Source organism: Grus americana, chromosome 7 (assembly GCF_028858705.1).
Source record: "Grus americana isolate bGruAme1 chromosome 7, bGruAme1.mat, whole genome shotgun sequence".
NCBI classification, from domain to species: Eukaryota; Metazoa; Chordata; class Aves; order Gruiformes; family Gruidae; genus Grus; species Grus americana.
Window position 1 is genome coordinate 2096612 of NC_072858.1, and position 13542 is coordinate 2110153.

General features: G+C 42.8%; 1 protein-coding gene across 2 annotated transcripts in view; it reads right to left on the reverse strand.

The window, feature by feature from the left end:
- The window catches only part of MGMT (O-6-methylguanine-DNA methyltransferase), a 168409-nt gene extending 158632 nt beyond the window's left edge, over positions 1 to 9777 (reverse strand). Inside the window, exons 1-3 of one of the 2 annotated variants that reach the window (XM_054831663.1) lie at positions 9663 to 9771; positions 8926 to 8958; positions 239 to 282 (exon numbers count right to left, since the gene is read on the reverse strand). In XM_054831663.1, the coding sequence (XP_054687638.1) occupies positions 239 to 262 (24 nt within the window). In that variant the 5' untranslated portion in view covers positions 263 to 282; positions 8926 to 8958; positions 9663 to 9771. Of the gene's footprint in view, positions 1 to 238; positions 283 to 8925; positions 8959 to 9662 lie in introns of both variants that reach the window. The other variant, XM_054831664.1, reaches the window with a different exon arrangement.
- Between the last annotated feature and the right edge of the window lie 3765 nt (positions 9778 to 13542).

Sequence of the window (13542 nt, forward strand, 5' to 3'; positions counted from 1 at the left end):
ATCCTGTTAGTTTATGCTCTGTGGCAGATAGATACGTGACAGGGAAAGGTCCACTGATGCCTGTTACCAACCATGACAGAGCTACAGAGATTTACAATGCAGCATCAATCTTGTCAACTGGATTCTTAATACTGACTGCTGGACACTGGGGAAAAACAATCTATGTTACATGAACTCTTTCGTAATGCTGGACTTTCAATGTACACCTAAAGGCAAGGGTATTTTACTAGAAACTTACTTTTGGAACGAGTCTTGATGCCATGGTAGATGAGAGGTCTCCACCTGTAAGGAAAAACATTCTCAGTTAGATTGAGATTTAATTTGAATTCCACAGGAAGAACAGTATATGTCAATAGTGTCATTTCCCTTTAACCAACTCTATATCAGATTTTTAAATGGACTCTAAGTTTCAGTATATATATTTTCAAAAGGGAGTTTGATTTATTTTTTTACATGCAACAAGGAATTTTAACATTCATTAGGTCATCTACTGCTTGTTAGGAGTCAAAAAAATAAACAGATGGCACATCTTAGACTTCTTCCGTAACAAGCACTACACAACTCTGACATTTTGAATAAGAATGCCTTAAAAGATGTAACATTAACTTCAGAAATATTTGTACAGTCAGTAATGCACTTCCAAGTTACTTAGGAAAATCAACAGCCTTTTGTGATTTAGGAAATAACACATTTTAGGGCATGAAAGCAAGTGAATTCTTAGTTATACTCTGAGTTTAGAAGTGCCTAAGAAATGTTAACTTCAATTATTATAATTCATGTCTTCAACAGTATCATTATCTGCATATTATCAACAACAAGATACAACAGGTTTCTCTGCTCTCCCCTTTGAAATAAAGCATTTATAGGCTGCTATTTCCTTGACATTTACTTAGTTTTCCCCCCTTTATTTTCTTTTCAGTGCTGTTTAGATATATTAGATATCCATGTTCATGAAGATGTGGTATAAACCCTAAATTTTTGAAAATCGATGAGACCATCTGACAAAGCTCAGCCTCAGAGTCCTGACACACAGCCAAGGCTCAATGGGAACTCTTCCACTTAAGTCAGGGAACTCACTACTCCACAGGAGAGGATAACTGTATCCGCTTGAGAAATAAATCTCGTAAAGAAACGATACCAACATGCGAGGCTTTCCAAGTCCTCTCAAACACATCAAGCCTTGAAGTCCAAGGCAGTAGCAGAACTCACAGACACTTTCTAACTACTTACAAGAAAACAGTAATATTTAATCTTAATATTACATCTTAATAATTGTAAGAATTTAAAATTAAGATCCTGAATAATTAGTATTTTAAAGATACTAACAATCATACCTTCGTAAGGTAGGCATCACAAAGATCACTCATTACATTTTTAAATGTCAGGCAGATGAGCAATCTAATAATATTACTTAAAATATCTGTAACAGAGCTAAAAATAAAATAGCAATTTATTTCTATTGTCAGTTCAGAGCTTTGACTTTCAAGGTGCATAGCAACACTTAGCTTTTCAGACTTTTCTGAAGGGTAAAGCTACAATATTTGCCTCAAAAAGCAGACATATCCAGAAGCTCATTTCAAACCGGGGCCAAAGACCAAAGAGAAGGACAGTGTGTAAGTGCGCTGATTTAAGCCAACGTTACACAGAGAAGCCCAGGAGTACGCATCTGTCCTTTGCTACACTTCCCCAGGAAACCAAGAAGTAGAGGAGCTGCCGAGATGGCCGGGGATGGATAGCATGCCAAGACAGCAGCCCAGCATCCCCGCAGTACCGAGAAGCAAGGCAGCATGCCAGCAGGAAGGCAAGCCTCCATGCCAACCACTCATCCAGGCAAAGCAAGAACCAGTCACCATCAAAATGCCACTCAACAGTGGCAGGGAATCCAAGGAAGGCTCATCTACCACCTCCACCAGAACAGGGAAACCCAAAGCCTTCCTCTCACACACCTGCATCTTCTGCAACCTCAGCATGACTAAAGCCTGGACACATTTGTAGGACAGACCTATGTGCTCTGGCTTCACTTGCACCACATGTGAAGTAATTACCATTTAAGTTACTTATGCCCCTCTTCCCATCTCCCAGCTGGTCTGATGCCACATGCTGCTTTGGATTCTGGTGAGATTCACTTGCTCCCCACCCTCCCATTGGGAAATAAAGTTTTTCCAAGACAGCAGGTGCTCACAGGTGGATGGAGGACTGCTCCATCAGCCAAACAAGCATTCATCCTGACTGAAGGAGCTCAGAGCCCAGCAGACATCTCTGGGACAAAACTGGTCAGGAAACATCCCTTTTCATAACAGATTTTTGTTTTGTATTTACTTACAACACAGTTTCTCTCCCCATTTATGAAAGAAATTATGCCAAATGCCAAAATCAAGTTAAATTTCAAATTACGGTTTTAAATCTACACCCTATTTCTCCTAAAAATTAAGTAAAACAGAGGAAAACTGTACAAGACCACCACTAAACATCAGAGGGCTGGGAAAGTCCAAAACGTTGCTCTGAAGTGCATCTCAACCTTGCAAAAAGCCGTCTTGTTGGAAGAGGCCAGTATATGCACTACTAACTTCTTTCCATGTTTGGCTGAAGGATTGCCCTAAGGCTGATTTTGAAGGAAAGAACCCAACACCTCTTCTGAATGGCACAGGAATTGCCACAGCTGGATCATGTTCTAGAAACTGAGGCACCAGGATCATCTTCAAGACTGAAACCTTATTGTCATCCATCCCTTCATCAAAATTGAAAGTTTCCTCCTGCATTTGCAGAGAACAGGATAAACTGAAGGGACCAATTAACAAGCAGAAGTGAGGAAAAAAAAACAGTAATTTAATTTGTCCCCATACTCCCTAGCTCAGAGCTGCCTGACTAGGAGCAGTGAAGCCCATCTCCTGTCGAGCTCCTGCCTCAGACCTGAGCTGTGGGATCACAGCTCCAGCCTCAGCTCCCCTTGGCCTTTCAATCAAGATGTGCCCGAGTTCCCCAGAACTTCTGTTCCCACACAAGAGCTGTGTTGAGCCTGCAGCCAGGCAGCAGGATGCTCCCAAGACACCTGAAGATACACAAATGCCTTCAGGTGCTGAATAAAGCTCCTGCACAGCAGGAGATGAGATGGTACAGGAAGCTAATGTATCATAGATCCACCCTGCGAGCATCCCAAACCTCTGAATATGTCAATGGAACAGAAATTCAGAGAAAAGTCAGAGGTTGCATCAGAAATCACATCCTTAAAGGTCACAGAAAGTTCCAGCCATATTGTGTTGACACTCTAGAACAGAAGTCCTTGGGTTTCAAGACACTTTCCTGTTTACTTTCACAGAACGCCAGCCTGGAAAGTACATGTGATGGCAGCACTATGGTAAGAGCTCCTAGATTCATCAGTCATATTTTTCTCAGTTCATCAACTTTTAAACACTAAAGGAAGATTCTCCTTGAAAGACAAGTCCTCAGGATCCGCAGAACATAATACTCTCTGGTTTCAGTACTAAAATTTAAAAACAGCTATTATATCAAGTCAGTATATGAATAAAATTCCATATGAAAACATTTAAAGTACATTACATTTTTGGTCAAGATGAAAGACTGAAAAAAAACTCAAGCAATCTATTCTAATTGGGTTCCCATGGTAACTATACAATTGGGTTTTTCAGTATAACATCCCAAAGGCCCAATGCACACTTGTAAAATATACTTCAAACAGCCTGAATTGTTTTTACATTACAGCACTCCCAGGAAGATCAATTACTATACATCCCCACCCTAACTATTAGTGGCAGGAGATGTTAACACTATTGGCCATATTAACATAAGTCATGTAAAAACCTCCACATATCCCCATCATTATATAAAACTAATTACACACTTCAGATTCATCAAACATGTTCTGAGTAATAAGACTAGTACTGGTTTATCACAAGATCATGTTTACTGAACATTAGAAATCAACCCCAAATATATGCCAAACCATTTTGCTTCTCATATTGATTTCAAGGATAAACAGAATCAATCATTAATAATTACATTATAAGATGACCCATAGGGTTAATCATATTCTTAGAAACTCTCACTATGGAGTCAAATATAGCTGCACAAAAAGACAACTGAAAAGCATGCCAATCCAGGCCATACGCATTGCTAATACAAAACAAGGTGCATTCACCAACATGCAACTTATAATTGGTAAAAAAAATAGTACTATTCTATTTAAAAAAACACAAGCATTTATTTAACAAGTTTCTCTCAAATTAAGCACTTTGCCTTGTTGGGCCTCAGTTTCACTTTCTGAAGGCACAACATGGGCTGAAGACCCAGCTTGCCCATCCAGGTCAGCCTTCCAGCCAACTGCCTGAGCCTCAAAGCTCAAAGGAGACAATCCACGACCACTGTAAGTAGGATTTAAACCCAACTAATTCACTTATACTTCCAGGGTAAAAAAAGAACAACTGTGGCCAGTTTGAATAAAGTCAATCTATTTTCTCAATCAACCAGCCAGAAATCTTAGTATTTCATGGCTTGAAGTCAGCAAGTAACCAGAGGCATTTCTGGTGTCAACAAGAGACAGTGCAAGGGACTTCCCTTTTCTCCCCACTACCTTATAATTTGATCATACTAAACTTCAGTGGAGCAAGATGAAGGGAAAATGAAGTTGTGTAAATTGTTTCTCCAGGATGCTCCTCAGTCTAAAAACGTACTGTCACAGCCGGCCACTGTTGCCAAAGCAGTCTGTGCATTTTTAGATGCTGTACATTCCATCTTGTGGGTTTTACAGGTGAAACAAAAATTAATCTTTTAACGGGGCATCAAGTATACTTTAGATGTTTATTAAGAAGTTTAACTAATTAACAGACCTTCTGCATACTTGAATGTACAAACAACCAAAGCTAATGTTATTGTTTGCATTGTACTGACTGATCTAAAGCAGTCAGATAATTTAAATATCATTGCATGATGATTATGCAGCAGCAACATTTACAAGACGCACTAGTACTTGCTATCTGCTAATGCAGAGTTACCTGCAGGGAGTTTAAATTTGTACTTGGAACATGTAGATGGCTTGATTCACAAAGCAAAGCAAATCCCACTGCAGAGTGGGCCGTGCTGCTAATATACATAAACTTTAGTAAAATATCAATTTCATTGATCTGATCATAATACACTAAAAAGTGGCAGAGTAATAATTAAAACCTGAAAATGCACCCATCAGGTAAGAACAAAAGCCCATCTCTTCAGGATCCCACCTTCAGCAGCACAGAGCTATACAGCATACAGAAAAACAAGGCCAAGCATTCAGTGATTTTTACCATCATGCCCCTCAAAGAAGTGGGATTCAAACTTCCCAAGTCAGAAGTGGGATTTCTGAATGTAAAATAAGTTTCAGAGCCCAAACGCAGCATCCCCAGCAGCTCAGCTACAGACCAGTGAACATACAGTGCGATCTGAACCAATGTTTGCTGCTTCACTGGATGCTGGCAGCTCCTGTTTTGAGAGGCAGAATCATTCTTTTATTCCCCTTTACCAAGCTGCCCAAGACTATGGGCCCCCTGTCAGTAGCACTATTTTACTACTATTTCACTTGAAAAGCAGAGGGGAAGTCAGAACCTTTGTATCAGTGAACCCTCCTGGAGATTAAAGATGACTTTTGCAGACATTAAGTATTTTTAATCACCTTCAGAACCTCCACTGCATTAGGGAGAACTTCAGTTGCATGTACAAATTTTACAAGTGACTTGAAAAGATACCTGAAATTATTTCTACCATTTAATTTGGCATAATATAAATCAAAATAGATAGCAGATAGTACTGACAGACATCAGAATAGGGTGCTTTTGCTCTGCTGGTATAAACAGTAAACAACTGAAAAATTGATTAAGAAAAAGCATCCAAACAGTGACACTTTCAAAGAAAAGTTTTCAATTACTCCACTTCCATGAAACTCCAACACCACACAAGCTTTATTAACATTCAAATACATTTCACTTTTTCAAACAGTAGTCTGGACCACACAAGTAGATCAGTTTTAAAATTGCATTTTGTATTTCTGCAAAATACTTGAATACAGGTTTGGTCTGGTTTTACAGTTTGATTGTTCCTCCAGTGTAACTTTAACTTAACACTGGCCCAAACACGCCTGCGCTGGGTGATAACATTAGCCTTACAGGAGACAACAAAATTTAACACAGGATTTTTTTTTTTGCACGAGGAAGGTTTTGCTCATGACACCTTCAGATAAATTAGCACAACTGAAGCCCTTGCCAGCACAGGTTTGTAGAACAGCAACCTTCACAGCTATCAGCACAGGTAAGAAACTCAAGAACTGGAAGTCTGCAGTAAGGACACCAGACCAGGCCATTTGCTTTTTAATTATGGCATTAATGAAGCTAAAGTTCGCAAAACCAGCCAAGACACAGATTGAAACCTGTCACTACCTAAAAGATTTCAAGCCTCCTGAAATTAAAACTTTGTCCTACATTTTCCCATTAGTTACATTCTCTTCACCAGTCCAGATATCTTATGAACACTCGGTAAACTAGAGAATTGCACAATCCGTCAATAAAGTAAGCGTATTTTGAACTACTGTCCATATGACTCAATTTGTCAGTAGAAACTGCCACCAGCGCTGCGCTTGCAGAAAAATGTCCATAAATGCATTATTGCGACTGGCAGATCGATGTCCATAATAAAAACAAATAGATTTAACAAGTGCTTGCTTTTACGAGTTATGCAATTGGTGGGATGTGTGCTCAGCTTCACCTGACAACTTCTGGGAATGGGCAGTCCCGACCAGGTTAGGCACCTGCTGACTTCACCAGTGTTACCAACAGGAAATTATTCTAACACAGGAAATCTTTAAAACCGCTAGACTGAATACTAATGCCTTCAGGACATGCTTAGAAGTTTCACACATTCAGAATTTAACATATTGTTCTGCAAAATATAAAGTGAGAAATGTTAACAACTCTCACAAGCAGTGAGGCTTTTTTGCCTCACTCTTTGCAGAAATTAAGTTTAATTTAGGCCAGCTGCATCCCAGCCAGAATGGCTCACTAGTCTTGAGGCTGAGGTTGAACACCCCCACAAATCAGGACCTGCAATTTGTTCCCACAAAGCTCTTGCAGCACCAACACCAGAATGACCAGCACTGCTGAAACCACCTTGCAGCCACCATGAGTGAGGATGTCACCCTTTGTACCAGAGGTGGAAAACAGGGCTCACATGGAAATTCTGCACCAGTTGGAGCATGAGGGGTATGGCAGCTGGCATACCAAGGCTTAATTCATAAACATCAGTTGTTCTTGCTCCTCCAAAACCCTCATTGCATGGGAAAGAATACTATAAAAGTGGTCATCCATGTCTCTGACATGTTCTACTTTGGATTTTTTGCATCGCTGTTTCTTCTAACAGTTTCCCCGTCACCGAAGTCTGTTTAAACAGAATTTCTCCGGTGCAGCCTTTCCATCTTATCCGCACTTCCCATAACAAACTTCGTATTTTTTCTGCACAAGTCCTTAAATTAGCCATTCAAGGAAACTCCGATAACCTTCCCAAAGGGCATGAGCTTCTTCAGGCTACTATCCCTTTAGTGATGCCATTAACTGATTCTCTACATACGTTAAGCATTAAACAGTGGTGACAAGTTAATTACAGAGTCATCAAGAGATAAAGTAGTCACGGTAACACAAGTTGCAATATAACTACAACAGTTTCCTATAGAGCTTCTGTTCAGTTGCTGGTGTAATTAGCTTGTCATGGATCAGAATGCAGATAGGAATTGCTAAAGCCACCTTGCAAGCTCACATGGCTACATTTTTTTCCTCTGAAGCTTGAGGCTTTTGGTAGAATTGTCCACATTTGGAACATCTGTTTGAAAACAAAGCAAACAAAACTTTGTACTTGGAAAAATTATGTCCCAGACTGACAAAACATTCAGAAGTAAACAAATAAGCAACTTGGCAAGTTTCACATAACTGGATGTTTTTAGTCAGAAGTATTCTGCCTTACAGGGGTGAGTTCTTGCCCCAGAGGCAAAAAGCTTTACAAACATCATAGCACAAACACGCATTAAGGAACTTAAAAGATGAATCAAGCCTGATAAGGAAGGGGGAACTGTTCGAGATGGCAAAAGCCCCAACCCAAAATTAAGACCTGAAGAAATAACTCGGGTTTAAAACAAGAAATTCTGTGGTATCTATGATGCTTTTCCAGGGTTGCAAGCGCTAGCCTGATACCAGAGCCAGGTAGTCCCACATATTGCTAACCCTTCAGGTCTTGACACAAGGGGCAGATGTAAAGGCACACAGGCTCCACTCACTTCTTCCTGCAGAGACCACACAGAAACCTTTCCAAGGGGTGCCTGTGCACGGGAACAGAGCTGCTAGAGGAGACCCTTCGGCTCACCAGACCTTCCATGGGCTCCACACCACAGGGCAGGGAGGCATCTCAATGCAACAGGAGATCCCCTATCGTGGCTCCACTTAAGCTGTGTTTCCATGCAAGCGAGCGAAGACCAAAGGCCACAGAGGCAGTTGAGGGAGGGAGAGCTCCTACACCACCAGTTTTGGTCCCCCATGCACTGGGCAGACAGGCAGGACTTAAAGGCCAAAACCTTCATTAGGTTCACAAGGGAACCCTGTCATCTGAACAGACCCCTCCAGAAGATAACCCTTGTCTTCTGTGCAGGGGAGCACACATCTGGACACGAGTTACGCCATGGCAGCCATTTCTAAACCAAACATCATGCCCCAGTTTACAAAATGGAAAGCTTTCCTATGTGAAACACTGTAGAGGCTGCACCTTACCATTTAATAAAAGTTCTATTTTTCAAAAATAAGATACAACTCAGAAACAGGTTTATTTGGGAACTGGGGCAAAAACCCCAACATTGTTTACATTTACTTTGTTTTAAAAATTGTATTAAACACAATAGCATACCTATTTTACAAACAGTTTCAGAGCTTGACTTTTCTGTCAACAGCAAAAGGAGATTTTTATGTTAATATCAATTTGACAGGCACTATTCTAGTGCAGTTTCATGCTAATCTGACCTGACCGCAGGCAGCTGCCACAAAGCAGGGCATTGCCATCCATCCCCCCTTGCACTGCTCCATCCGCAGCCCGATGGAGGCCAACGCACTTTTAGGAGTGCCTCGGCTCCCACAGCCACCACGAAACAGCCTTCCCTGGGCAAGGGATTACCAGTGATTACCAACACGGGCCTAGCGCCTGCTCTGGGCGCCAAAGCAGGGAGACTTCCTCTCCTGGGGCCTGCGGATGTCAGCGAACGCAGCCACCGGGGAGCAAAGAAGCCCCATCGCTCAGTAAGACTAAGTCAAACCCCAGCACAGAGGCCAGCGTCAAGGGCTGTGACCGCTCACCCCGCCGCTGCTGCTCAGGGGGACGCAGAGGGTCCAGGCCCGGCCGCGGGGAGCGGCCCTGGTACCAGGTCCCTGCGGCCCCGGCCTGACACACGGCCCGCAGCCATCTTCCCCCCACACCCCCCTCCCTCCCGGCCATGAGGCGGCCGCCACCGCCCCCAGCGGGCCGCGCTGCCCAGGCCGGGCCAGGCCTGCGTTGGCCGCCGCTGTTGCTGCTGCTTCCTCCTGCGCGGCCGCCCCGAGCCCGCCCCGCCGGGCCCCGGAGCCCCGCGGCTCCCCGGCCCGCCCGCGCACCTGCCCGCGAGGAGGAGGGAGAGGAGAGCGGCGGAACGTCCCGGCGCCGCCGAGGGGCTGTTCTATCGGGCCGCGGCGGGGGAGGCGCCGCCGGGGCGGAGCTGCCCGGGCGCCCCCGCGGCCCGGAAACCCGCACCGGGCGGGCGAGGGAAGCGGCCCGAGCAGGCCCGGGTTCGGCCCTCAGTCTGCAGCGCCTGGCCCCGGGCGTGCGGTGCGCCCTGCCGGGCAGGGCCTCCAGGCCTGGCTCTTGCACGGGGTCTCCTACCTGGCTGTGCTGGGACTGCTCTGGGGGGGGCCGCCCTGCCCCTTCGCCCTGCTTATATGGCCGGGCAGAGAGGCGCAAATGGCCCGGACTCATGCAGCTCACCTGTGCCGGGCAGGCCTCCTCCCAGGGCTCCCGGGCTCAAGGCTACTGCAGGTCATGCAGGTGGTCAGAGACATGGATTTCTGCAAAAGTCCATCTCAAAATAACGGTGTGGGGGCTGTAATGCGGGAGGAGTCGGAGCCCGCATGGTGCTGAGCCCCTGTGGCTGTCATGCACCTTAGTTCTTCCTTTAGGTACAGACGTGTATGGCTGCCGAGCAAAATCCACCACATCTGGAAGCAAAATGCAGGGCTTGTAACTGAAATGTGGTTTTTAAAATTATGTAGGCTCTGTTCTGCTTGCACTCTGTGGCAGGATGATGAAGGGCAAAAGGCAAAGGCTGGTACCATCGAGGAACGGGCCTTTTTCGCTCCTTTGCAAAGTTAGGTGGTGTAAGGGTGAGGACAGTGAGCTAGGCTGGAGTTTGTAGGGGGGAAGCATTTGACAAATACAGTTTCTGAAAGAGGAGACACCGAGGAGCTAAGAGAGAGTAAAATAACAGAGGAAAGTAGACTGTAGGGTGAGGTTTATTTGAGGTCATAAAAAAGCAGGACAAAAAGTGCCAGTACAGTTTGCAACAAGAAACCACAAATTTTCAAGCCAGAGAATCTTTCACTGTCTGAATCTTAATCTGAGTTATATCAGCAAAAATTTTATTAGTCATGTTGTATGACTCAGAAGCTATCACAAAGTAGAGGAATCCACTTGGGAAAGATCAGAACATTTTTTTTAAAGTCATTACAGTATTCTGGAAATCCTTTTTTCATAGGGAATGAACACTGTGAAATGGCATTAAGTTAGTGCCTGTGTGTTAAATCTGATTGTAAAAAAATATAAAATGAGGTCAAAAATGCAGAGGTTTCCCCAATGCAAATGAAAATATCTTTGCAATAGTTGCACTTGGGGCAAGCTTACAAAAGGGTGACTGCTGACACTGGTGTGTGATAGTACTGAGATGCTCCTGCTGGCTGTACAAGTAATGTTTTTAACATGACACTTAGTTTTCCCTTTTGCTTTCTGGGCCGTTAACTTTGAGTCTCCCAAGGAAATGCAAGCCAAGGATGTTTACCACCCTGTCTTACTTTCTTTACTATCTACCTAGGCAAAGCATTGGCCAAAAGTCACTGTTGAAACTCTTCTCAGATAGTAAAAATGTCCAGCGCTTCCGCACCACCCTGCTAATTGCAACCTCCAAACGTACCCATTTTGAACAAGGTGGAAGTGATCTCTGAATCTGTGTGATCTATGAAAGATGAATTACAATTAATATAAATGGTTCGACAATGATAAATCAAATTCAGGTCTCACGATATGAACAGTTTATCAAGGGAATTTCATTTAAAGCAGCAAAGAAACAATGCTACAATAAAGGAAGAAAATAGATGAAAAGGTATTCCTTGTTTGTAATAAATTACAACCAATTACAGGCTTCTGGTCCATGATTTCTTTTTTATGCATTCAGAGTTCATCTCTATGACTTAGCTTTCCAGTAGCTGTTAGCGAACAGATGATTCAAACTATGGTGAAACTGTGTGATGCCATATGCTGACAAGAGAAAATGAAGCTTGTCAGTAGTTCTAATGAAGCCTGGATTAATGGTCAATTAAAAGGTACTGCCATTGCATGCCCCATACAAGTGCAATGGCTTATGTGCAGATGATCTCATCTCTAAATGAAGGATCTCTTCACATCAGCAAGCTCCGGACTGGATGGGATACCCTAGAGATGGCTATTATTTTAAAATATAAATACCAAACTTCTTAAACCCTGATTTTTATATTTTCTCAGACATTTTAAAATCCAGTATCATGATGTGAATTAACAGCAAGGAAGGTGGAGACTTCTGCAATAAGAGGTGAATCTGCTGCTTGGCAAAAAAAGCCCAAACCAAAACCTGTTTATAAACCAACTGTTCTGAAAGCTGATCTCCACAATCGTCCCTTCCTAAACAACCATCAGTTCTTTTTTCTGCCTTTTCATCCTTCAGGGTATTGATAGAAAGATCAGCCTTGCAGCTTCATCTGCATTATTCCAGTTGAGAAGGAGCAACTGACTGACCAGCACAGCCGTGGTAGATGTTCATGCTGAGAGTGGTGCTGCTTAAAAAGACATCTTGGTTAGCAGTGAAGTCCCTGAGGGACTGCTTTCCCACTGTGAATACATGCTGTCATTACACAAATAAATACTTCCAGATTTATGCATCCTTAAAATAAATAGGAGATTCTCAGGGACATCCACGTAGCAGGTGTAAGTAGACGTAAGCTCCTTTTGCCTCTGCTCTGAGCTGCATAGATCTGAGCACGATGGGAAGGTGCACGTAGATGCTTGATGCGTCAAGTTCTCCCTCTGCCATACACTCCACATCTGACCTGGGATTAGTTCAGGTGGAGCGAGTCAGGTTCTGCTTGTGCCTGTCCTGTGAGTAGTTTCAGTTGACAGAATTTTAAGATTCATTAATACTTCCCAAGTATTAGTGGATGTTAGTGTGCCATTTTAAGCACTTTGGAAATTTCAGTCTGCTATTTTATCTCTAAAAAAATTGAATTATTTTATTTTGAAAATATTAGCCAGATTAAAGGAAAACAATGATAAAGTGAATGAAATCTCTCCGTCCTGATAGCCTTTTCTCAAAAGTAGCCAGTTCCTGAAACTTCATTATACCTGGAAACCTCCCCAAAATGCATATTAATCTTTTCTGACTCCTCTCCCAAGCTGATCTCCTTATTGCCTGAAGCACAAAAATTGATTAATATGATTTTAGTTTGCATTGTAACAGGTTTGAATAGGGAAAGTAAAATACCCAGACCTTCGCAAAACCTGGCGTCTTGGGTTTTGGTAGTGAATGCACAAGTTGTCTGTTTGCAATAAAAAGATGTGTTTCTCTGCGCTGGTTGTAGCTGTTCTGTGTTGTAACTTAATTCAGTGTCATCCTGCTACCTGTTAGCAAATGAGGTAGAAAGGGGTTTCCCTCTGCCCTCAGAATTACAAAAATCTTACTCAAATCTCCTCGAATCCTTTCACTGTCCAAATTTTCATCTTTGTTACTTTAAGTAGCGCCATTAAAATTTCAACCACTGAACTTTTGCATTTCCCCCTAATCTGTCCTTCAACGACAAGAGCAAGGCTGAGGAGACCGTTCCTAATTAGATGTATCACTGGTCAATGACATCAGTGTCAACAAGACACACATATATATGGGGTTTTTATGTGTGTATATATATCTCTCCCCTTTTTCATCTATTTAGGCCTGCTGCTACTACTGTAGCTGGTGTACCTCATTAGATGTCTTTATTCAATTAGCTGTGAGGGCCACTACTAGATGTCAGTTTTCTTCCTAGGAGTTTCCAGCATTCGGTTATGACACATCCCGTCCAGTTGACAAACACTAAAGCTGATGGGGAAATTTTCCTAACACTCATACTGTGAGAAGATACAAATTCTCTAACATGTTTTTCAAGTTGTGTCCCATGTCTTTGTTTTTCTTTCGAGGCGTTTTCTTTCAGTTCTTTACTTTAT